The sequence below is a fragment of the Trichosurus vulpecula genome, chromosome 1 (genome assembly GCF_011100635.1).
Source record: "Trichosurus vulpecula isolate mTriVul1 chromosome 1, mTriVul1.pri, whole genome shotgun sequence".
NCBI classification, from domain to species: domain Eukaryota; kingdom Metazoa; phylum Chordata; class Mammalia; order Diprotodontia; family Phalangeridae; genus Trichosurus; species Trichosurus vulpecula.
The window spans coordinates 466,863,465-466,890,345 of NC_050573.1; the positions used below are offsets into that span (position 1 = coordinate 466,863,465).

A 26,881-nucleotide genomic window follows, 5' to 3' on the forward strand; every position below is an offset into this window, starting at 1 on the left:
TTCCCTAGACTTTAATAGAGAACATATTTTAGACTTCAGAGATGATACAGGCAGTATCCCACAGCCAGATATTCTAAAAGGGAATTTGTATAAAGTGGGTTGAAAGACTCTCTGGAATTAAATTCTGGTGATGGCAGTAATTTATATGAGTGAGAAAGGAAAAGAGGGATACACATACACATACACATATATAAAGAACTGAAATGGGTACATGAAATGCTCATTCAGGGTTAAAGGGAAGGGAAGGATGAAGGGGGCTCCACCTGATCAGCCCAGATGAAGTGTGGATGGGGACCCTATTGGGACTAGGACTATAGGACCAAATGCCAGATGAGGCGGTAAAGGAGAAGCAAAGGAAGATAGTGCCTTTGGTCATGGCAGATCTTCCTTTAATCTGGCTGAGATCTTGGATAGTTCAGATCAGGAGACGGGGTAAAGGGAAAGGAGCTTGTTGATCAATCTGGATGAGGTGTGTGACTGAAGGTAACAATGGACAAATAAAAAAGAGTGGTAGAATGGCATCAGGAGAACTGAAGTCCACTGAACTGAAGTCTGTGATAAATGCTAATGGCAATAAAGAAGGGGTATTTAGAAGAGAAAAAGTAAGGAAACACCACTGCTTGGGGTGGCTAGGAAGATGGAAACACGACAGAAAAAGGAGGTATAGGCTAATGAGCTTGGCTTCTGTTCTGGTCAAAATCCTTGAGAACTTTGTTAAGTTTTACAAAATGAGAATGAGAATGCATTTATCAAGGACAAGTTAAATTTATTTATTCTTCTAAAAGGATTGTCAGCCTAGCAGACCAGAAGAATTCCAAGGACCTACTATAGTTCATTTTCAAAAAGAAATGTCTGCAGTGGAGGACCCCAGGGCTCTGTCTTTAGCCCTATTCTGGTCAAAAATGTTAATGTAAATTTTTTCCCCATCTGGAAAAGTTATACTTGCAATGTTAATTTTGTGAACCCAAGTGTAAGACTATATTTATCCATATTAAGAACTATCTAATTCAATTCATCTCAGTGTTTTAGCCTGGCAAGATATTTTATATGACTTGAAGGCCTCCTGAGAAAATATCCGAAAGGCACAAGGTTAATTGTCTTTTGCTTCTTTTTGCATCCCCAGTGCTTAGCACAGTGCCTGGAACACGGTAGGCACTTAATAAACATTTATTGATTTATTTTTGGTTATAGTTGAAAAGGATAATCAGGCTGTTAGACAATAGAATTAGCATCCTAAAGGATTACTGTTAGGTTGGAATTGCAGGTTGAAGTTACCTAGATTAAATATAAAAGAGCAAAATGCAAGGTCATGTACTTGGGTTCCAAAAACTCGCTGTACAAAACAGGAGGGGAGAGATAGGACTAGAGAGCAGGTAAGGTGAAAAAGACCCAGGGATTTTGGCGGGAGGGACTGGAAGCTCAGTTTAGACTGACAACATTGTAACATGGCAGCAAGAAACCTAATGTGATCTTAGGCTATATTGGCAGAAGTACAGTATTGAGGGAAAGGGAAGAATTAGCCCCATTACACTCCTTCTTATCAGAACCGTATCTAGTCTATCATATCCATATCTGGGAATCACATTTCAGAAAGGTCACTGATAAGATGAACCATAACTGGAGAAGAATGATCAGATGGTAAAGACCAATAAGAATTTGTTGAAGGATTTGGAAAGCAAGTGGGATATACTAGAAAGGGCAAGGTATGGGGAGTCAGAGGACCCGGGTCTGAATCTATCTCTGCCTCTCGTTGCTTGTTGGACCCAGGGGCGAGTCACTTCATCTCATTAGGCCTTGGTTTCTGCACTTGTAAAATGGGGTTAGGCAAGATGACAGATTAGGTCTCTTCCTCTTTTAAAATTATGGTGCTGAAACCCTATGTGTAGCCTAGAGAAGATTTAAAGGGGATATAAGTATTTTCACATAATTAATGGATATATGCCCAGATAGCTCAAAAGAAACTCACAATCTACATAAATGTTAAACTAGGGGCCCCTAAGATCCCTTCAAGCTTTAACATTCTGTGCTTTTAGAAAAGACAGTTGTAGAGATTACTTGTTTCTTTTACATTGGTAGACCTATGTTGGATACTGAAGTTCAAGAGTGTAGCTTGGAGCACAGAGGCCCCAGATTTCACCTAGGATCTGTTCTTTACCTTTACCCATGACCTTGGACATGCTGCTTGACCTCTCCAGGACTCAGTTTCCTCATTTCTAAAAGGAAGGGGTTGAACTAGGTGACCTTAATGATTCCTTCCCATGCGAATTCATGATCCCATCATCTTTTGTAACTTGGTAGATATTTTTTCCCCTTACTTATTACAAATTCACAAATAATTTAGGAAAACACATCTTCCCCACCTGGAAAGGGAAATTATGTGAATGTGTTTCAAGAAAACAGGCAATATTATTTCTGCTTTAAATCTAATCTTATATTATAGACATAGGAGAAATGCAAATTAAAACAACTTTAAGGGTCCACCTCACACTTATCAGAAAGGCAAAACTGACAGAAGGAAGGAAGGAAGGAAGGAAGGAAGGAAGGAAGGAAGGAAGGAAGGAAGGAAGGAAGGAAGGAAGGAAGGAAGGAGGAAGGAAGGAAGGAAGGAAGGAAGGAAGGAAGGAAGGAAGGAAGGAAGGAAGGAAGGAAGGAAGGAAGGAAAGAAAGAAAGAAGGAAAGAAAGAAAGGAAGGAAGGAAAGAAGGAAGGAAAGAAAGAAAGGAAGGAAGCAAAGTAAGAGAAAGAAAGGAAACAAGAAGGAAAAGGAAGGAAGGAAGGAAGAAAAGGAGAAATGTTGAAGAGGCTATGGAAAAAACACAACGCATACTAATGTACTATTAGTAGATCTGTGAATTGGTCCAGACATTCTGGAAATCAGTTTGGAGCTACATCTCCAAAGAGCACTACACTTTGCCTGTGCTTTGTCCCAGATATCTCTCTCCTAGGCCTATATGTCCAAAAGAGATCAAAGGAAAGGAAAATGACCCAGTTGTACAAAAATATTTATATCTGATTTTTTTATAGTGGCAAAGAATAGAAGCTAAGGGGGTGCCCATAAATTGGAAAAAGGCTAGGTTAAATAAGAAATATGAATTTAACGGAGTGCTATTTGGCATAAGAAAGATGAGAATGACTGGTTCAGAGAAACCTGGGAAGATAGGAATAAACTGATACAGAGTAAAGTGAAAACAATTAGGAAAACTTTTTTTTTTAAATACAAAAACAACACTGTAAAGACAAACAAATTACAAAGACTTAAGATCTATGACCAATGCAATTACCAACCATGATTCGAGGACTAGTGATGATCTATGCTGCCTGCCTCCTTAGAGCAGAGTATATTTGTGGGGGAGGGAAGAAATTATAGCCCAGATGGGTGACTTGGCTCAACCATGAATTTTAATCATATGTATAATTCTAACTCAAGAAGAGTAAGAGAACTCAAAAAAGGACAAATATTTGTATATTACCAAGGAGAATATATTATGACATTTTTGCTTGATTGTTATATTCCTGAATTTTAAAAAGATCTCAGTGTACTAAGAACCCATCTTGCAAAGTTGTTTGTGTATGTAAGATAAGGGGCCCTACAAAGTCAAGTAGGTAAAGTCCCCTATATCAGATATATCCCATAGCCAAATCAACCTCCTTTTGTAGTCTCTCAAATTGGGGATGTCCAAAAGCCTTAAGTCAGAAGTATCAAAAGCAAGACTCTCAACCCAGATTGAAATGTGATTGGGAAATATTAAAAAAAATGAAAATATAATGCAATATAGATAATGTTAACTTGTGGTTTTCTAAGTCACTATGCAGCAGCAGGGATTAATTTCTATTTGAGTTTTATGCCACTGCCCTAGGACATAGATTATGAAGCTAACTGTTCAGAAGCATAGCTTCCTCTGTCATAAATGCACAGAGATCAAGATAATCTATGCATAGTTCTTTCTACAGATGCTCTCATTTGGACTATTGCAATATCCTCCTAAATGATCTGCCTCTGCTTTCTCCCTTATCTAATCTAGTCTCCCATAGTGGCCAAATTGAAATTCCTAAAACACACATATGACCTTGTTGCCCAGTACGTCAACATCTTTGGTGGTTTCTTTTGCACCTAAGATAAACTACAAAATCCTCAGCCTGGCATTTAAAACCATGCAGAATCTGGCTCCCACCTATCTTTCCAGTTTTATTTCATATTACTTCTCTTTATACACTCTCTGTTCCCATCAAGCTGGCTTGCTAGTTGTGCAGGACATATGTTACCCTCTGCTACCAACCTTTGCATAAATGGTCCTGCATGTCTAGAATGCACACCTTCAATATGCCAAGTGTTTAATAAATGCTTGTTGAATTAAACAAAACCTCTCCCTATACCTAGTGTTTTAATAAATGCTTGTTCAATTGAATTGACTGGGCTTCTTAACTCCATGTTTACAGTCAAATTTATCTACATGAAAATACTCAAAAGATCTGTGGGTTTTTTGACAGTAAGATGAATTCCCAATGTGGGAACCCCCTCCAGTGATACAGATTGCAACCATCTTTGACTTAGTAGATAAGTTCTAGGAAGTTACCTGAGGTTCATAAAAGTTCAGTAACCTTTCCAGGGTTACAAAGCTCATATGTGTAAAAGGTGGGTTTTGTACCCATGTTTTCTTGACTTCAAGTCCAGCACTCATATAAATATATGTTTAGTGTTATACAGATTCAGATGACTGATTTCTACATAGAATTTAATGGTGGGTACTTAGAAATGTTTTTTTAAGAAAATAGCACATCTTACACCCACAATCCTCCCCTCTTCCTAAAGTACTAATTACTGTGGAAGGCACCATCATCCTACTAGCCAGCCAGATTTACAACTATGGAGTGGAATCAGACCTAGATCCCCTGATTCCAAATCTTGCCCTTCCCACTGTACTCCAATGTCTTCCAGTTCCTTTAACATATCCCTGTTTGTCTTTGTCTCCTCCCTCTCCTGGGATCATAGCTCTAGAACCAGAAGGGACCTCAAAGTCATCTGGCTCAACTGCCTCATTTTACAGATGAAGAAACTAAGGCCACAATAATTAAGTGACTTGCTGAAGACATAAAAGCAGTGCATGGCAGAGCTGGGACTTGAACCCAGGTCCTTAGGCTCCTGATCATATGTTCCTTTTCATTCTCATTTCCAATATACCACTAAAGGTAAATGGTAGATACCCTAAACCCAACATGATAATAACAACAAACAATTCTCAAGTGATTATTGTGTGCAAAGTACCTTCTAGGCACCGGAGAAAGACACAGAAGACAGTGTCACAGAATGTCTGGGCTGGAAGGTAATTTAAAGATCAAGTCATGCTGGCTTGCTCAATGATGCGTAGCTACTTAGTGGCAAAGAAACATCGTTAGCTTAGACCAACCAGGAGTCTCTCTCCATAGCTCTGTTGCATTCAATGTCACTGCCCTATCAGACTAAGTGGGAGCACCAATTTCTTAGCCTTAAAATCATTCTTATTCCAAAGAAATTGATACTCTATTAATAATTTCCATGTTGAACCGAATCCCAAAGAAGAAGACAGAGCAATGGACTTGCAATCTGGAAAACCTGGATTCAAATTCCCTGAAATGTACTAGCTCATGACCATGGGCAAGTTCTTACTTACTCTCCAAGTCTCAGGTACCAACTATTATTTTAAAGATTAGCAAACTGAGGCTGATAGAGATTAGGTGATAAAGTCACGTGGACACTAATTTGTCTCCTAGATCTGCTGCTCTTTCAAACTGTCTAAAACTTAACTACGTTACTCATGGATGAAGGAAGGCCGATGACATTGAGTTCCTTGACATATTAATACAGGCATTAATTATAGGAGCTTTGTTAGACTCTTTACCTGAGCACAAACAGACCCAATTGCCCCACCTGGTTAAACCTTCCAGAAATCCACTTCTCCCTGAGGAAATGTAGTTAAATCATTTTGGCACTTCTGGGCCTCTGACATACTCCTGGGTATTCATTTTTCAACTCCAAATATTCTGTGATCTCAGTAGCGGTCACCTTTAAGGATGACCTACCTTGGTGACCTTTTCATAAGCCTCAAAAGCTTGAAGCCCTAGAGGGAACTCCATTCTCCCCTCGGGCTCTCTCTGAGGACCTGAGGCTTCAGGAGCATTGACAACTAAAAAAGGACAGAAAAGTAGAATGCAGTGATAAGGTAATTCTATAACTTTGGGCAAAATTTTCCAGGGTTCGATTTCCTCATGTGTAAAATGATGATGAAAATACAGTACTGGTACTATCTACCTGACAGAACGGTTGGGAGATAATATATCTAAAGTGTTTTATAATTATGTATGCCACAATACAAATCTAGGTTATTTATTTATTATCATTACCTTCCTCAGTGGAACAAGCATGGTGCCCTGCATGCAGAGAGGATTTTATTGCAGTGTCTTGTAGCCACCTGCTTATTTCAACAGGCCTTTGCTCCGTGCTTGCACCATGCTGTTCCCGTTGTCTGGTAATTGAGATGACAATGGACTAGGTTCACTCCTGACTCTTTATTTGACCTTACTTCAAAGAACATTTATGAAATACAACCCAGGTGCTGGGTACTGTGCTAGGTGTTGAGAATACAAAAACAAAAAGTAAAGACCCTGCATACACAGGGATCTCCTGCCTCCTTTCCACCCCGCCCTCCCCACTAACAAGGTAGTCAATTCTTTGGGCAGGTTTTTCTACTTCACAGGGATGTTGGGAAAACCATAGGTACCATTCTGTTTGATGAAGTAATTATTCCCTCAAAAGGAACTGATATTAATAGGTTATATTTATATAGCACTTCGGTGTGTTTTCCTCACAATAAGATCAGGAGGTAGGTAAGGCAAGTATCAACTATTATTTTAAAGATTAGCAACCTGAGGCTTGCAGAAATTAGATGATGAACTCAGTTATATGGATTCTAATTTATCTCCTTGATCCAGTCTTCTTTCAATTTTTTTTTCTTAAATTTGGAAATGGAATGCGATTTAAATGGAATTTTCAAGGGTTCTATATTGACTAGAAAACTACATACTACTATTATCAGTGTTATATTTTATTTTTATTTATTTTATTAAATAGTTCCCAGTTACATTTTAATCTGCTTTAGACTGTACTTGGGAATGTGGTGGACTGTGTGTTTGACACCTTGGCTGCACATGGCAGTTCATCTTCTTCCTCTGTGTTTTTGTACATATTGCCCACCCCACTTCCCTCTACCCCTCATCACACATATATAAGGACTGAAATGATCTTAATACTTTCTTCTATCTCTTGGAATTCCTACCTCTAATCCAGGCTCAACTAAAGCCACCTCCTCTAGCAAGCCAAGCCTGATTCATTCCCCAAATTACTAAAGACTTGCCTCCACCAAAATTATATTGTATTTATGTTACCTATTTTTATATTTACTTACATGTGTACGTGCTATCTCCTCAGCAATATGGTGTAAGTTGCTTGAAGGTGGGGAAAGTTTCTTTTTTGTCTTTCTATCTCTAATAACTAACGCATTGACTGGAATATAATAGAGGCTTAATAAGTGAATGAATGAGGGAAGTAATAAAACCAAAACCAATAAGTGGCTAACAGTTTTTTTTTCTCTTTCTCCACTTACATTTTCCCTCTGGAGATTTTTTCAATTGTTTAGGTTTTAGGGAGTAGAAAAAGATATTTATGCTTTGCTATGAGACCAAATGACTGAACATTCTATAGAGAAAAGAATGGTTTGATCATGAGAAAATGCCTGAAATTCTAGCTCCTTTTGAATTCAATCATCATGATCATGCACTACATACATCTTAGCTATATTTTATGGAAAACTAGTCATGAAGATGCCTTTTTATGGATGCAAATAGCTGAGTATATTTTGCTGTATTCTTTTGGCTTGCATTTGTACTATTCATCATGCGCATGAATTTCTGGTCTTGACTCACAGATGGGACACACAGAAAACTACAGAGGGAAGTCTTCAGAAAGTTTGCATAAGTAAGATCTCCTCCCCTCCACTTGTGAATATTTATATTTGTGCATTTATACTTTTCTGAACCTAAATGTCATTGCCTTTATCCTTATCAAATGTCATCTTATACAGTTCTGCTCAATGTTCTAGCCTGACAGATCTTGTGGGATTTTGGTTCTGACATCCAATGTAAGAGGCTCCCAACTTAGTGTCATCTTCACATTTGATAAGCACACTGATAAACATGTTAAACAGTAGAGGGTCTGAGCAAGGGCACTGTGCTCAAGATTTTGATCCATTATTGAGACACTATGGTAGGAAAAGCCCTGAATTTGGAGTAAGAGGAACTGGATCTGCTGCTTAGTACATGTGAGCCTGGGCAAATGGCTAAGTTCTCTGAGCTATGATTTCCTCATCTCTGCAAAGAAGGGCTTGAATGAGATGACCTTCCAGGCTACAATTCTGGGATCTTATGAATAAGTGGGCCTGGTGTGACAACAGGATCATAGATATAGAGATGGCAGGGAGCTCAGGGAACTTGGAGACTAACACCTATCCCTTTACAGATGAAGAAACTAATGTCTAAAGGAGTTAAGTGGCTTGCCTGAGGTGATATATTTCAAGTGGCAGAGGAAGGATTCAGTTAGCCAATAAGCATTTATTAAGTACCTACTGTGTGCCAGGCACTCTGCTAAAACCAGGATACCAAAAAAGAAAAAAAGGCAAAAGGGGGGGGGGAGTCTTTGAGAGATGTTGAAAATCAAAAGGTTTTGGCCACAGATTAGATATTAGGGGTGAGAGATAATGAGGAGTTGAGGATGACACTTAAGTTGTGAGCCTGGGGGTTTGAGGGAATGTGATGCTCTTGACATTAAGGAGGAGTTTTGGAGGAGGGAAGGGTAGCAGGGAGAAAGAAAATGAGTTCACTTTTGGATGTATTTAGTTTAAGATATCTACTAGATATCCAGTATGTGATGCAAGATTAAAGGTCAGCAAAGAGATTAGGGCTGGATAGGTAGATCTGAGAATAGTTAGCAGAGAGATGATAATTAAACCCATGGGAGGCGATGAGATCAGGTATATATGAGATCAGCTCTCTCTCTCTCTCTCTCTCTCTCTCTCTCTCTCTCTCTTTATATATATATATATATATATATATATATATATGTATGTATGTATACACACACACACATATATATACACACACACACATATATATATATATACACACACACACACATATATATACACACACACACACACACACATATATACACACACACACACACACACACATATACATATATATATATATATATATATATATATATATATATATATATATACACACATATATATACACACACATCTCCTGGGGATGGATGATGCCATTCTGCCATTCTTAAAGAGATTAGGAAAGAGGGAAAATTCAGGGAACAGGGCAGTTAGAGGGATCACTGACTCAAGTCTTGTTTTAGGAATTAGGAGAGATTGAAAAATTAATACGGGGTTTTTAGCAAATTAGTAATTTGCTGAGGCCAAAGATGAAGGGCTCCTGAATCTGGTCTAAAAAGGAGATGATGCCTCAGGGAGTTGATGCAGTTCACCAAGACCTAAGGCCCAGGGTATGATTAATTACATACCACACCCACAAATCCTTATTTTGTCAGTCTTCTTATCTTCAGCATCAAGGTTATGATTCTGACTCTCCAGGTGTCATCACCTTGCCCCTGAGTGAGTACCCCTCACTCTTTTGTGTGTTGTCTTCCCCCATTAGAATGTACACTGCTTGAGGACAGGGGCTGTTTCTTTTTGCATTTGTATTCCCAGTGCTTAAAGACTGGCACATAATAAGTGCTTAATAAATGCATGTTCTAACTAACCAGCTATCTGCCTGTCTATCTATCCATCTATCATTACCATCTTTTGTATGGATCTTATGAAGACTGAAAAATAGTTTCAAAGCTTCTTTAAAATATAATGTAGATTACTAATTAGTCATCAGCATTTATATATTTGATATCAATGATTTCCAGCAGCCTTGGCCACGAATAGAATTTTTAGCACAGATTTAATTTCTATAGACAGACAACTGATCTTTCTGATGAAAATGCAATAAAGAGCTCTATGTCAATGAAATGGAACACTCCCTTTAAAATATAAAGAAACGGGTTCTTGCTCTTGTGGAATTGACAATCTAGTGAGGCCACTGGACGGAGGGAAGATAATCCCAGTACACAATAAACCTAAGTATATTAGATCAGTGCAAAATGCCAGTTGCTACATATGATAGATGTGGCAATGATATATCATGAACTAAGCCTGTTCACTATTTTGCAGATGAAAATTATGAACTGAGGACTAGAACGAGTCTCTCAAAATAAGAGAATCCATTCTACCACTTTTTATTGCCCACCTCAGATTGGAGTTATGCCATTCCAGACAGACAGGTATGTAACAGGTCTCTGATTCTGGTCTTAGAGAATTTCGCGCATAGATTTTCCTTGTCTTTATAAGAAATTCAGAAAGTTAATGCTTGATAACTATTTGTTGACCAACTAAAGAAGATTGTGCTATTCTATCACCCTTGGCAGCACGTTTAAGTCTTGTTTACTTCACAGTCAGGAAGTTTGTGTCTCTCTTTTTTAATAAAAGGGCAATTCTTTTGTTCACAGGATTTAGAGCTGGGAGAAACCTCAGAAGTTATCTAGTCCAATTCTTACATTATACATGTGAGGAAACTGGGCCCAGAGAAGTTAAGAGATTTCTACAAAGTCACACAGTCAAGTGGCAGAGCCAAGATTTTAACCCAGACCTTCTGACTCCCAATCCAGTAATTCTTTCCATTGTGCCATACATACTCAATGACTGGGCTTTCACTTTGCACATTCATTTCTCTGGTCGGGACCATCTAACACATATATAGAGTCATACCCCCTCTCTGGAACCAATCTGGCTCCTATATAAGGAAAATATAAGTCCTTGACTTGTTCTTAGATTTAGAGTCCTTGACCCTATGATGTCTTGGCGTTCTTCTCCATAAGCCAGTTCTTCTAGGATTTGGCTTTGTTCTTGCTAGTACTCTTGGGAATGAAGCTTGTGTGGCTCATTCTCAACTGAGAAAACTCTCTCATTCCAACCCCTTGCCTGCACTGACTTCTGACTACCTGTCTATCATCAGACTACCTTCGTTAGGTCATCCCTTCAGCTACTCTCCTTTAATAATAACTACTGCCCTTCTTAGACCTTAAAGACAATTTAATCCAACCTGCTCATTTTACAGGGGAGGAAACTGAGATCCAGAGAGGTTATGACTTGTAAGTCCCTAGGTAGTAAGTGGCAGAAACAGGTTTTGAATGCAGGTCTCCTGACTCCAAACCCAATGATTCTTAACGAACCACTTGCTACCATTCTCTTATTGCTCTACTCACATCTTCCTCTGACTTCTTCCTTGTACTCACTGCTGAGCCTTTCCAGCTTCCCTGTGTCAGCAGCTCTGTCTAATCTCTGGATCCCTGGTCTGGTCTGCTTCACTGCCTGCTAAACTCCAGGACTGTCCTTAAGTGTCAAAAGCACTTTGAAAGGCACAACACACTTTACAGATGCAATTATTGATAATCTTCTGTATAACATTCCCTTATAAGAAGTTGGCAAGGACTTCCATGTTAAACTTTCATGAACTTTGCTCAAGGGGTAGAGAGACAGAGTTTTTGAAGCAAAATTCACAAATTTCATTTTCCTTTTTAAAAATTAATTTGATTCTAAATAGAATAGATATTTGCATTTACATCACCAAACAATAAAAAGACATATATACAAAACTACAGCCCTGTATAACCTATGTGTGTGTGTGTGTGTGTGTGTGTGTGTGTGTGTGTGTGTGTGTGTGTGTGTAGTTTTCCCTTTATGGATATAATGAGATCAGTTTTTAGCTTTTAAGACTTTTCTGCTTATCTAGCCTTCTTTCCATTCTTTTCTCTCTACTAAAAAAAAATTCACCTTGATACCCACTTTCTTTCTTTTTTTGTTACTTTATCAAAATCTCCCTGTGCCCTCCATTGGGGGAAAAATGAAAGAAAAGAACAAAGCCCTTGTAAAAAATAGACATCATCAAGCAAAACAGTTTCATATACAGCCCACATTGACTTTGTATGAAAATATGTCTCATTCTACATCTTGCATCCATCATTTCTCTGCCAAAAGGTTGGTAGCAAGAAGCTTCATTGTCTAAACCACCAATATAACAGGGAAACACAATTTTGCTATTTAACAGTTTTTAGTGAGAGAGATTACTGCAACAGAACTGTACCTTTTTAACTCCAATAATGTGAGATCCAAAAAAGCTGAACCCATAAAATCATCCTGTAGTCCAAAGTCATAATCAAAGACCTGTAATACAAAAGACACAATGCATTGTTATGTGTTATTCCAGAAGCAAAGTAGAAACTTTGGTTGAAAACTCCCTAATTAGGAAAAAAGGAGCGAGTAACCTGCATCACTCACTATAGGTCTGGTTCTGAAATAATCTGAGGTATATTTAGTTATTTTGAGGGATGCCACATAATTCTCAAAAGTAAATCCTTTCCTTTCATTTAAAGAAATGAGTAGAGTTTTCTCCAATTAATCTATGATAATGTATCTTTGCAATGAAAAGTTGAAGAACATTGGTCTCTACTGGACAGTCCTGTGGGGTTTCCTCTCCCCTCCCCCATTTAAGTAGAGATGTTGGGGGTGGAAAAGCATAATTATGTATCAGTATGCTGGTTTGAAATTCAGCAAGTCCCTCTACATAGGACTCTTGTCAGGATAAAATGAGATAATGAGTTCAATTTTCCCATATTTTAAAGTGCATTTAGGTTCCATCCTTTAGGATGGCAGGGGCAAAGGTGAGGTAAACACACAGAAATATGAGAAAATTGAGCTATTATACGTGAAGGCACTTTGAAAAGTTTTTTTTAAGGCAGAATCAAAATTGGAGATTGTGGCAGTGTGATAGACAATAATAAAAATGTAAACAAAAATAAAAGAGACTGTGGGTTTGTTAAACGGGCACACCTCTGTTTTTCTCCTTGCTACAGAAAATCATTTTAAAAAAATATTTGCACAAAATACAATTGCACATCACTTCACAAAAATCACTTTCTCAAGCCCTACTATGTTACTCTAATACAGATTTTAATCATTCAGTAAGTCCCAACATGTCAAAGATGTGATCAAAGTTCAGAAATTCTTCTGTCTATATCTTTGGCTAACTTTCCATAACGTATTCCTTAATGGTAAAAGAAGTGACTGACAGACGTTGCTAATTTCTTTATGTAATGATTCTATTATCTCAAAAAAGAGTTAAAGTGTCAGGTGGAAGTTTTTAATTCCCCTCTAGAGTTATGTACCATTTGTTAGCAGCCACTGGGTGATCACTGTTACCTAATTAGGGTACTGAAGGTTAGACCGTGGGCATTAAAAACTGAAAAAGGAGGCAATATTCGATATGTTAACAAAGGTTTCTTATACTGTTAGGCAAAATTATTTATTAAGATAACAAATATATATGAGTGAATGAATAAAACATTTATTAATCACTTACTAAGTGCAAAGCATTGTGCTAGATGCCGGACAAATGAAAAAGAAAGAAAATTCCTGATCTCAAGCTTACTTCTAATAAATGAGACAAAACATATGGGAGATTTTAGCTGCAAGTCAGTCTTATTGGTCCCTAGGTTGTGGCAGCAATGAAGATGCCTCTTCTTTAATGCCATTGTCAGTGAAGTTAAACTATTTCTGCTTCTCACACTGAACTATTCAACAGAGACAATGACTTTTGTGGCAACTTTCTTTTTGTGTAGCACCTACAGGAGCAACTGTGAGACTGCATCTTCATAGGGAGTTGCTTCCCAGGAGGATGGCTATGGATGGTGGGCTGCAAATATTGCTATTATCAAGCCTCTTGGTTTGAGGGTCCTGGGTGTCTCCATAAGGGTGTATGGGAAAATGGTGGTAAAGATGGTGGTAGTCATTTGATTTGGCTGGCACAGGCGGTCTCCTGTCTCTTCCTTAAGAAATCCTGAGGCAGCAGAGGCACAGTGGTTTTAGGGCAGGGAATAGAGAGTCAGAAAGACTTGAGTTAAAATTCAATCTCAGACACTAGCTAGTTGCGTGATCTGCAAATCATTTAACTTCTGTTTGCTTCAGTTCCCTCAACTGTAAAATGGGGATAATCAATAGTCAATAAACTTGTGTTAAGCACCCACTATGAACCAGGCACTGTGCTAAGCACTGGAGCTACAAATAAGAAAAATAAAAACAAGACTTTACTCTCAAGGAAGTTGCAATATAATGGGGGAAGACAATACACAAAAGAAAGCTGAAAGTGGGGGCATCATGGGATACCTGGTAGGGTGGTCTGATGGAGTTAAAATCAAGTGGAGCAGCTGAGGGAAAATGAAGACATTATACAGATAATCATAGCATCTACCTTGCATGGTTGTTACGAGAATCAAATGAAATGATACTAGCAATAATATTAGCATTTTGCTAATATATTAGCAAAACATTAGCTTAGTATAGTGCCTGGCACGCAGTAGGTACTATATAAAGACTTATTCTCTTTTCTACCTCCCCTCCCCTCATCTATGTGCTTCCAGGTAGAATGACACATAAAACTTCTTAAATATTTATTTCCCTAGCTGTTTCAAATTTAATCAAGTAGGCTCTTACCTACAGAAGAATGAGTTCCTTTCATTTTATTGTCTGATTTCTTAGAAGAACTAAATCCTTCTGAATGTTTGGAATAACCAATAAATAAAAACACATTTTTAAAAAGTTTTAAAAAATCTTCTTTACTACCTGCAACTAAAAGGCAGACATTAAGAAAGTGATTGGGGAATAAGGGAGGAAATGCCCTCATTTTAGCTACTGTTCTTGCCAACGCACAATGTTACGAAAGGTTGGGATGGGTATGAGGAGATCCACACAAATTCCTCAGCATTACTGGAAAAAACAACTCAATGTAGGTGCAATAACTGTTATAGTTTGATAGGAAATTGCTATTTGTTCCATACCATATTCTGTCCATGTCCTCAAGGAATTTATAGTCTATTTCAACCAACGGTGGTGGGCTGGAAGCATGGTGATGTGTGGAGAAGAAAATAAACTAACAAGTCATTCAGTCAATAAACATTTATAAAGTGCCTACTACATATCAGTAGGCAGCTAGGGGGGTGCATAGAGTATGAAGTCTAGAGTCAGGAAGACTCATCTTCCTGAATTCAAATATGGCCTCAGATACTAGCTACCTGTGTGACCCTGAGCAAGTTACTTAACCCTCTTTGCCTCAGTTTCCTCATCTGTAAAATGAGCTGGAGAAGAAAATGGCCAACCACTGTAGTATCTTTGCCAAGAAAACACCAAATGGGATCACAAAGAGTCAGACATGACTAAAATGACTGAACAACAAATGCAACAGTATGCAGCTAGATGGCTCAGTGGGTAGAGCACAGGATCTAGAGTCAGGATGATCTGAGTTCAAATACAACCTCAGAAAATTACTAGCTGTGTGGGCGAGTCACTTAACACCCATTTGTCTTAATTCACAGGAGAAGAAAATGGCAAACCACTCCAATATTTTTGCCAAGAAAACCATGTGGACAGTACTGGTATGCTATAATCCATGGCATCATGAAGGGTTGGACGTGACCAAACAACTGAACAACCACAATCCCTGCTCTCAAGGAGCTCACAGTCTAATGTGGGAGACGGCACACAAACAACTAAGCGTGAATACACTACAAACTGGAAATGATCAATAGGGGAGAGGTAGTAGAATTAAGGGGGAGGGATCAGAAAAGGGCTTCTTGTAGAATATGGGATTTTAGCTGAAACTTGAAGGAAAGCAGGGAGCTAGGAGGCAGAGATAAGGAGACAGAGCATTCCAGGAAGCTGATACTGCCATTAAAAATGACCAGATTTGGTGTGTTTGTGTGTGTGTGTGTGTGTGTGTTTGTGTGTGTGTGTGTGTAGACACATTAAGCATATTAATAGAGAATATGTATTAGATATAATTTACAATATTGTATGGATTTCACAATAAAGCAAAATTATAAATTAAGTTTGAGGGGGAAGCTCATTACCAGCATGGAAGATCAGAGGTGGCTTATGGAAGAAACATTTGAGTTGGGCTCTAAATTGTCGGTAGGAATTAAAATGATGAAGATAAGAGGTAGAGGAATGTTCCTGGACTAGAGACCAGCCTAAGTAAAAGCATGGTGACATGAAGGGGTAGAGAGCTAGTTCATTTGGTTATAACATAAAGTGAGTAGAGGGGAATGATATGAAATAAGACTGGAAAGATGTAGTCCAGAGGGTTACAACTTTAGAAATGGAAGGGACCTTAGATGTGAGTCACATAGGCAGGCTAGAGCTACCATCCCCCATTTTATAGATAAGGAAATGGAAGTCTAGAGAAGTTATTTTTCTAAAGGAAAAAAAGAACCCAAATAAGAATTAAATCAGATTCTTTGACTCCAAATCCAGTACTCTTACCCCTATATTATATGAAGCCAAGTTGCACAGGGTCTTGAATATCAAATATGAACTTTCTTCAGTGTGGGCAAGAGGGAATCATCGAATATTTTTGAGCAAAGAAATGACATGATTACATCTCAATAAAAATTATTTGTATCCGTGGTATGAACAATGAATTGGAAGCAGGTAGGGATAGGGAAGCAGGGTAGGGATACTGAAGATAGTAAAACCTATTAAGATACTATAGCAATAACATAAGCAAGTGCTACTAAGGGTTTATACAAAAGTACTGGTAGTTGGACAAGAAAGAGACATTACAGAGATACTATTGAGATTATGGCAGCTAGGTGGTCCAGTATATGGAATGCTGGGCCTGAAGTCAGGAAGACTCAGTAGCTGTGTGGTCCTGGGCAAGTTGCTTAGCTTGTTTGCCTCAGTTCCTCATCTGTAAAATGAACTGGAAAAGGAAACAGCAAATCACTCCAGCATCTTTGCCAAGAAAACCCCAAACTCCCAGAGTTGGACATGACTAAACAATGCCAACACCTGAGATCATGGTGGCAGAATCTGGCAAATGGTTATTATCTGTGCTGTAAAGAAAGCAGCTATAGTATCAAAATAGTGTATCCTTAAACTAGTAAAGAAAATGTAAGTAAATGGAAAGAATAAAAAAATTCCAAGGCTTGAAGATGATGAAGGTGAAAATAGGAGAGATGAATTAAATAGCTGTGCTATAGACATAAAGAGTGAAGGCAGAAGCATAAGAGAGTTTAGAGGGAAAGACAGGTGGTGGAACACGTAAACGCTGATGTTCTATAGGCAGTTGGATATGTGAGCCTGGAGCTTGGAAAACAGAGTTCAAGGCTCGAGATATGGGTCTGGAAATCATGTACTTAGAGAAGGTAGTTGAAACCATGGAAGTGGATAAGAATACCAAGGGAGAAACTAGAACAAGAAAAGAAAATGGATGCACCTTTGGAAAATAACCCCCATATCAAGAAACTGGAAAGAAGACAAACAACCAGTGAAGAAGAGAGAGGTGGAATGGTTGGAAATGTAGGAGGATCACAAGCTTCACTGGCGCATTTAAAATTACTATTTTTAAATTTTTTTTAAATTTCAAAGCATTTTTACACAATTTTTTCAATCATTTCTATAATAATGATAATAATAATGACAACAGCACCTATCTCTTTTATAGCGCTTTAAGGTTTGCAAAGCACTTTACAAATATTATCTCATCCTCACAACAACTTGGGAAGTAGATGCTATTATTATTCCCATTTTACAGATAAGAAAACTGAGTTGGACAAATCAAGTGACTTGTCCAGGGTCACACAATTAGTAAATATCTGAGGCCATATTTGAACCTCAGTTTTCCTATCTTCAGGTCCAGTGCTCTGTCCATAGTGCCATCTGATTTCATCACATGTAATTAAAATGAAAGAAAAGCAAAGCAAAACCTATTGCTCAATTGCCCCTGGACATTGGTCATAAACATACCTTGGATATGCACTGCAAGAACCTATGATGCACCTAATAAAACAAATGCATATTTAAGTATATAAAATTCAGAATTGAATTTTACAATACAAAAAACTATACCTAAATACAATTTCTACCATCCAGTCTGTACCAATCAATTTATACAAAGACTTCAATATCTTCTAGGATTATGAACTGAAACACAATGAGAACATTGGGGATGTACAAAATTGCCTTCCAGTGTCACAGAAAGATGCCAAAGCTAAAGCACTGCCATAAAGTAAAAGAAGACAGGGAATGATGTTTAGAGGAAGACTTCAGTGGAGCCAACCTAAATAATTCTAAACTCCAGACCATTCTTTTTCATCATTTTCAAGGGTTTTATCTTTGCCTGAATCATTTAGGTATTTACCTCAGTTCTCCACTTATATTAGGGGTTCTTAACCTTTTAGTATTATATACTCCTTTGGCAGTATGATAAAGCTTATATGGACTCCTTCTCAGAATAACAGTTTTAAATGTGTAAAATAAAATGTTTAAGATTAAAAAGGTAACCCATTATATTGAAATGTAGTTATCAACTTTTTTTTTAAAGTTCACATTCCCAGTTTAAGAATTCATGAATAAAGGGAAAAATATGGGAGGGAATAACACTGAAAGTTAACTTCACTTCATTAAGGTAAGTATTAGCTCATTTCAATACCTAGACATTATTTCTTAGCCAGAGGGGAGGCAGCTATAAGTGAAATCCCCAGGACAATAAGCAGATAGAATGGGGGAAGAAATGGGAAATCAAAGTCCCACTGTTTCCTAAATTCCTGTTTCAGAAATTTAGAAGACCCCCAGGGGCTCAGCAACTCCGTACCCCACTAGAGGGAACACAAGCAAAAGAAAATCCTCTGGAATGTATCATAAAGCTAAATAAATTTTTAAGTAGTTACTTCAATTCTCAAGGCACCAAGTACCAAACACTGAGAAATGTGAGCTTCATCTCATTTTTGTTTGTTTTTAATTAATAATACCAAAATCTTGTTTCCATACAGCCTTGTGTGGTTGACAGAAGGAACCTAGCCCTGTGCATCCAAATTTGCATTTGAACATGTTATCACCTTAAACTAGTGGAGTTTATGATGCCCAGAATGACTGAATATCCTATCAAGCAGCCTGACAACATAGGGACAAAACTCAGGATGTGTCTCTATAATAGGTACTGAGTGCAGTCAATAAAATTAAGGACCCCACTGGGAATCAAGACTAAAATCACTATGTGGAAGTCAGTGTAACTGAGTTAAACAATTTATTTGTATCATTCCATTTTCCAGTTCCTATAGCTACATTAGGGGGTGTATTGAATTTCAAAAAAATGACAGGAAACTGCTTTTACATCAGTTTATGATGATCTTTAAAATCAAATTAAATACATTTTGTGAAGGACTCAGTCCATCAAATATGAAGAAACAAATTAAGCTCATATAATATGACAGCATGGGAAAAAATAATTGAATGCTGATGCATATCTCATTTTTGGTTTGAGGCTCAAGGAATGGCACAGAACAAATTAAAAACATGAGAATTTAGTTAGATCCATGGTCTAAGTAGGCACTGATAGCCAATTCCCAATTGTCCCCAAAAAATCAGGCATAAATGAAAAACAAGTGGAGAAAATGTGTTTTCACCTTTTAACAACACAGGGACAAACAGCTGAGATGCTTGACTGCTTCAGAGTCATGTGTGATGGATGGTACAAATAGAAGAATGTAAAATGCACAGTGAATGCAAAAATATCTGTGGTTTAAAAGAAATTTTGCTCAAGAGGTTGGAGGCTTTGTTATTGTAACCACATTTCAACTGGCACTAGAGATCTGCGTCTAGTTACTGATCTAAAACATTCTTTTGAGTGATTTAGAGTCTGCTTAGATATAATCTTTGAAACAGGGAACAATGATGAACCATTGAACAAAAAATAAATAAAATAAATCAGTCTCTTGCATTTTTGATTATTACCTTGTACACTTTCAAACTCAAGGTATTCTTATCCTGTATCAAAGAATTTTCCAAGTGTGTTAAGACAACAAGTTTGATAACAGTGGGATGGCGGCCCCTAAGTGGAGATGCCTTCTGTGAGAACTCTCTTTTTAAATTTAATACCTGGTGGAACTTTAATTCTTGACAGAGAATTGGCTCCCAAAAGTCGGAGTTTATATAAATATATACCCATCCCTCTCCACCCCACCTCCATACCACTTCTCCCTCTTCCACTATGACTCTGGGTGCTGATTCTGGGCCTTTGAATGATAGTGGCAGTGAAGGGCCAATTTAGAGTTTCAATACATTTCAACAGCCTCTGAAATTGATGTACTCCTTTATCAGAGCTGAACACTTCACATTATTTAAGCAGAGGGCCAGAGCCGCATCATAGATTCAAAGAGGGTTCCAAGGCTCTTGTCTCATCTTAAGTGTTACATTTTAACCTGCTGCATCATTGCTACCTTATTACAATTCCTTTTCTAGTCGCTGTTTCCTACTCGGCCCTGCCAACAACCCCACAGGAAAAAGCAAACCACAGAAACAGGAACAATCCCCTTTTCAACTAACACATGCAAAACCCCAAGTTATATTGTTTCAAACTAATTCAATTGAACATAAATATTTATTATGTACACAGTACATAGAAATGACAGCTCCAGAATTGTTTTTTCTAAAAAATGAATTATTGATTTTTTTAAAACTCGAATTGTTATAGCTTTGTAGACTTCAATGTGATTTTATAACCTTGGTTCAAAACTGGATTTTGTTTTCCTTTGATGCTTTAGAGATCATGGTATAAGTAGACATGGACCCCAATTTCCTTTAACTATAGGTGTGAAGTGCATTCTTTAGAGCCACACATTTCCAGCCACTGGTACATTTTCATATCACCTGTCACTACAGACTCCAACACTTACTAAGATATTTTCCAGGCAAGATTAGTTTCCTATCACAGAAGACATGTGCAAGACATCAAAATCAAGCATCCCATTGAGAATAGGGAAATAAAATGAAAATGTTGCAATTTTCAGGTAATTCTAGTATTTGAAAATGTCACAGTCACCAATGGATCCTATTTAGATTGTACCTTTGTATGCTTAAACATAGAAAAAGAAAAATTAGCATATACACTTAGGAACCCCTCTCCTCCCCACCCCCAGTAAAGCCAGAGATTGCACCCAAAACATACACTTTACCAAACTCACAGAAAAATGGTGAATATCGAATTAAAAACTAGGCAAGGATTTTGGAAAATGTAAAATACTATAAAAAGTATGAGAAAACATTAATTTTTCTATCTTCAAAAAGTTTAAATGTTTTCTCCTTTACTACTTAAGGCTATTTTTAAAAAAGAAGTTAATGTAAGTAGCTTATTGGCTAAAACTTTATTTCCTTTTCACAATCAAAATAAAATATAAGAAGCCATGACATTATTTGTCTCAGATTCCTCTTCTATAAAATGGAAAATAATTTTTGCTTACTCATTGAGTAACTGTGAGGAAAACATTTTGTAAATCATAAAGGGCTGTATATATGTCATTATTACCATTGTGAATAATAATATGAAATAAGGGAAAATGCCTTATGTCTTCTTTGCTATGTGAAAATCTAAATATATTTTCTAATATGAAAATAACAAATATACACACATATGTGTGTATATATACATACATATATATGCATGTGTGTATATGTATGTGTATGCATATATGTATATGTGTGTGTGTGTATGTATATATATACATATACATACACACACACACACACACACACACACACACACACATAGATATTTGGGGCAGCTAGGTTGCACAGTGGATATAGAGCTAGACCTGGAAACAGGAAGTCAGGAAGACCTGAGCTCAAATCCAAACTCAGACACTTACTAGCTGTGTGTCTCAGAGCAAATAATTTCATCTCTATTTGCCTCAGTTTCCTGAGCTGTAAAACAAGAATAGGGGCAGCTAGGTGGTACAGCGGATAGAGGTCTAGTCCTGTAGTCAGAAAATCAGGAATATCTGACTTCAAATTCAACCTAAGACATTAACTGTGCACCCCTGGGAAAGTCACTTCCCCTATATTTGCCTCAATTTCCTGATCTATAAACCAAGGATAATGATAGCACTGAATTTCAAGGGTTGTTATGAGAATCAAATAAGATAATACTTGTAAAAAGCTTTGTAAGCCTTCAAATGCTATATAAATGCTACTTCTTATTTTTATTACCATTGCTATTATTGCAGAATGGCTAACTTGTATTTTTTTAAAACTCAATGCTTAAATGAAACTGTTTATTGCCTGACAATAGGGGCATCTAAGTGGTGCAGTGGATGAGAAATTCCAGGAAAGATATTTTGGTTGCTCTTTTTTTCCTTCCAATTTTGGGATTTATTCCATTTGTGGATCTTGGAGTCAGGGTTTATTTGCCCTTTTAGGCTTTAATCTGTTAAACATAGAACTATGGTTCCTTGTTCTCCAGGAGGTAGCCATCTGTTCAGCCACACTGGCCTGGCCTTGAGGAAATACACAGGAGCAGTTTGCCTTGCTGAAAGCACTCTTCCAGAAGCAGGCTGATCATGCCATTCTTCTATTCCTCTTCTGGATTGCTTCTGGATCTTCTTTCTTATGCAGAATTTCTTCTCCAGGGAGTCTGTTTTGCTCCTTTCTTCCTGCCCAGAGGTGGAGCAGGGCATAATGAGATTGCTACCGCTGATGGCATGGAATTCTAGTGATAATTATGATGCATTTCTACATGAGTCTCCTGGTTCTGGACATGCTTATTAATGGATTCACCATAGATTACATCAACAATACCAGTTTTTCAGGTATAACCCTTGGAGCCCCAGAAGCAGTTGCCCACATCCAGCCTCAGTTCCTGATACTATTTGTTGTCACTTGAGACTGACATTGTATGACTGTGGTGAGGGCTGATCTTGGTGTTGGCTGGTGGGTAGCTGAGTTCTACTTGTGCTCCTTGGGGTAGGGCTTCTGCTAAGCCTCACTTGCAGGGCTTGTGACAGCTGTCCTTTAAAACACTTTTAAAAATGCTCTTTAAAATGTTATCTTCTATTTGAATTGTACATTTTAATGTATATAAGGAGCTTATATATAGCTAGAAGACATCATGCAGTATAACATAATGCCAACAGAATAATCAATCAATCCCTAATGGAATCTAAGAATTTGATAGAAACTCCACAATTCCATTTCACTGCTTTTCCCCAGTCCACACTTGGTTAAAATGCTCCAGAAACAGGTATTCTTAGTCTTCCTAAAGACCTTCAGAACTGGTTTCATTATCTCTTACATTTCAGGTAACATTCATAACTCAGATAGAAAATAGACCAAACGATGTCTGAAGGTTCTTCCAACTCTAGAATTCCACAAGCAAATATTGTGAGGCTGTGTGAACAGGTAATTTAGGTCTGTCCCACTGTACTTTAAGACTATGAACTCATTTTTGATCTCTTTGGGGATGGAGAACAACTGTGCACTATTCTTTTTTAAAATAATTACACTTAATATATGTCAAAAGAGTTATTAAAATATAATTTGACTTTCTCTTTGGCTATATAATTAAATCTAGCCAGAAAATCAGAGACACTGATTTTCAAAAGTTAGATGGATGCAGGTCTTGGAATACCAAAGGAAATAGGTTGCTTTTCAGGTATGTGGTCTTAGCTGCACAAAGTCTAGAAGTCAGAGGAAGGGAAACAGAGATGAAGAAATGAAGGGTTTATTGATCTAAAGTGAAAAACTTCTGCAGAACAGTGGCAGGCAATATACAAGAGGTGTGTTCAGACTGATGAAAGTGACTGAACTATGACTTTTTTGACTGAGAACTCTGAGAAATGGAAAACTGCTGCAAGGTTCTGAGAAATGGAGAGGTGTGGTCAAAAGAGCACTTAGAAAGCTCGTAGTGGCAGTAGAGAAGGCAGATACAAAAGAAAAGATGCCAAAGACCTAGACGGGAGACTGGATTATTATATAAAATGAGTCCTTAAATCTGGCTGTGGGGGTGAGAGGAAGGAATGGAGTCATGAGGTGTTATGGAAGAAATACCAGCAGGACTTGGCAGTGAGTGAATATTCATGACACAGAAGAAAAACCAAAATAGGATCTGATGATATGAACAAAAAGGGAATAGCAAAAGGGTAATGATGAAAGTGATTGAGATATGAAACCAAAATAAGGGTATTCAAGCTTGAGCCTTTGCTTCTGCTTTTCCCCTTTACTGGGGGAAGAGAAAAAAGCAATTTCATTAATCCAGCATCTGTTGTGTTTAAGACACTGTGCCTAGGAATTAGGAGAAATCTGACTAAAAAAATAGGACATGGTTCCTTGATCTCATGAAGCTTACAAACTAATAAGGGGCATGTATTTAAGACGTGTTATTTGGTAACCAAATAATTCTAATGGTTGGTTGTGTGGTTGTTGTCCTGTGTTCTGAAAGTAGACAAAAATTACATTACTATGTTGGGGTCAAAGTACAGTGTGTCCAGCTGTGGCTTATTAGACCAATATGAGCTTGGAAGGCTCTACCATAAGTCAGGGGCATATGAACATTTGTAGTGAAGATGCCTCTAAATTTTTGCATCTCACATTTATATAAATAAAATAACTCTAATAAATGTATAATGTAAAAAGGATACAAAGAACAAGGATGATGGAAATTATAACTCTTTACATCTATTGGAGGAAAAAAGCTACTCTCCTTTTTTGGTTCAAATGGTGTCCTGAGTTACTCTGCAAACAATTGATCCATTTAGCCACATAATTACACATATGCAGAGAGAGTATAGGACTGTTGATTCATTGGAAAGGTGGGGGCTCTTCATAGAATAAATATGTCTCTTTCATAAAGCATCATACCTCAATTTTCTTTTAACTGCTAATTAACCACTATGCAATTAGTCACAATCTCACAGCCAGTATCCCTTTTCCCCTTCCTCTTCTTCTTACTTTGATCTAGTACTTTTGAATGAAGCATATAAAAGAATGAGGCAGCAAAAATGTGCTCTTACTGTCAAAGCCCACAGTCCCACAGATGGGCAAATATCAACCAAAAACACTGGACCATAAATGGTTTCTGGATTTTCCATTAGCAGTAATGGCCAACAGTGTTTCTACTTAGAAATCTGTAGGTGATTTATGGATCCCAAAATATAGTCTGTTTCTAATTAGAGATCTTGAGTCTCTAAAGATACTGAGTCTTCCTTCATCTACACTTGGTCACACTAAATGACTTGATATCTACATCAAGCTGATTCATTTTTAGAAGTCTGGGGCCAGAGTTGTGCTCTGAACGAAGGCTTTGGCACATTTGTGAGCTAGGAAAGTCTTAAGTTGATTTTTAGCCTACAAGCATCAAAGTTCAGACAGTCAGCAAGAAAGCACTCAGTATAAGTTCCAGATTGTTAGGAAGGTCAAAGATAAGGATGAAATCCAAGTCATTTGCTCCTCTCTATTGAACTTGGACTTCCCTTTACTCTTTCACCTTCAGGAGGCATGCATATAATCATCCTCTCTCCCTTAAGAGGCTCACACTGGACAGGAATTCCACTTTGCTGGGTAAAAGGCTATTTCCCTGAACTCTTGAACTTGGAGTCACTAAACAGGCAACTCTCAAAGATGGTGCTATCCGGAGTATTCTCCTGCTATTGATAGAAGGCTACATCACTGATCACACTATTGAAGAAATGCGCCTTTCTACCCAGGAAGCTAGGTATTGCTGAATTTTTACCACTTGGCCAGGAACTATCTCTGCTTGTCCTGACCTATGTTTTGTCATTGGACTCCAATGACTCTGGAAGAGAGAGCGAGGCTGGTGACTTTGCAGAGCCCTGCCTTGCTTAAATCCAATTCACTTGCAAGTCAAAGCATCACCTTCCTGATGTCATTGGTCCTCTTGGAGAACGAAGGACAAACAACAACAAACCAATTGTCTGCCTGGTTTTCTTCACAGCTTCTTCCATCTGAAGAGGGTATGGGCATCTCCCTCTCTCTCCTCTTTCTGGCCTGGAATTCCCTTCTTGGGACTAGTGGGCATAAGATTACATTCACTTCCCTGGAGAACCACTCTCACATTGAACTAAGACCCAGGACGGTGCTGCATTCTGGTCTATCCTCCATGTAGGGAAAAAAAAGAAAAGGCCCCAAAGGGGGAAAAGGCCACCATCCTCTTCCTCCTGCTACCCGTTAGTCTCTGCCTTTCTAATATTCTAAGTGTATTACAATTCCTTCTCTGTGATTCTTATTCTTCCCCCATCTCCTTGAGGTTGACAGAGGCTGTGTTGTTTTTCATTTTTGTATCATCTGTCTTGCACACATAATAAACATTTGCTGAACTGATGTAGTGTACTGTATGGCTGGAGGACGTGACCACAGAAAAATTCAATTCAATCTTACTCTCTCTAATGCAGTTCAATTTTTGGATAAGAATGTACCAAAACCCTTCTACCCTTCCACATTCCTTCACAAACTCATAAACAGTAGGCAAGTAAATAATAGCCCAAGCCTCTGTGGCTCATTGTTTAGGTTTAGAGTGCTTAGAATGAGTGTAAATAGCAATTGTTTTCTGCTCTGGACAGAAATTCTGAGGGTCTCCCCATCCCAGATTGATATTTTTGTGATGGTAAATTAGGCCATCTTCTGTCTCAATTCTTACCTAAACCTTAATCGTTAAATGGGCATAGCCTCAGACAAACTGAGACCTGGGGAAAAACCATAATTTAGAAAGGCCAAGGTTACCCACTACATCTAGGGCTATCACCAGTCATCTTGATTTTTGTCTCACCACTGGACTTTGATGACGATACATACCATCAGGAGAGACTGAGGCTGATGACTTTTCGCAGCTCTGCCTCA

General features: G+C 37.9%; 1 protein-coding gene across 1 annotated transcript in view; it reads right to left on the bottom strand.

Annotated features, from left to right (window-relative positions):
* The window catches only part of MCTP1 (multiple C2 and transmembrane domain containing 1), a 716,792-nt gene that overhangs the window by 320,631 nt on the left and 369,280 nt on the right, over positions 1 to 26,881 (bottom strand). Inside the window, exon 5 of the mRNA XM_036740827.1 lies at positions 12,291 to 12,370. Coding sequence (XP_036596722.1) covers positions 12,291 to 12,370 — 80 coding nt within the window. The remainder of the gene's footprint in view (positions 1 to 12,290; positions 12,371 to 26,881) is intronic.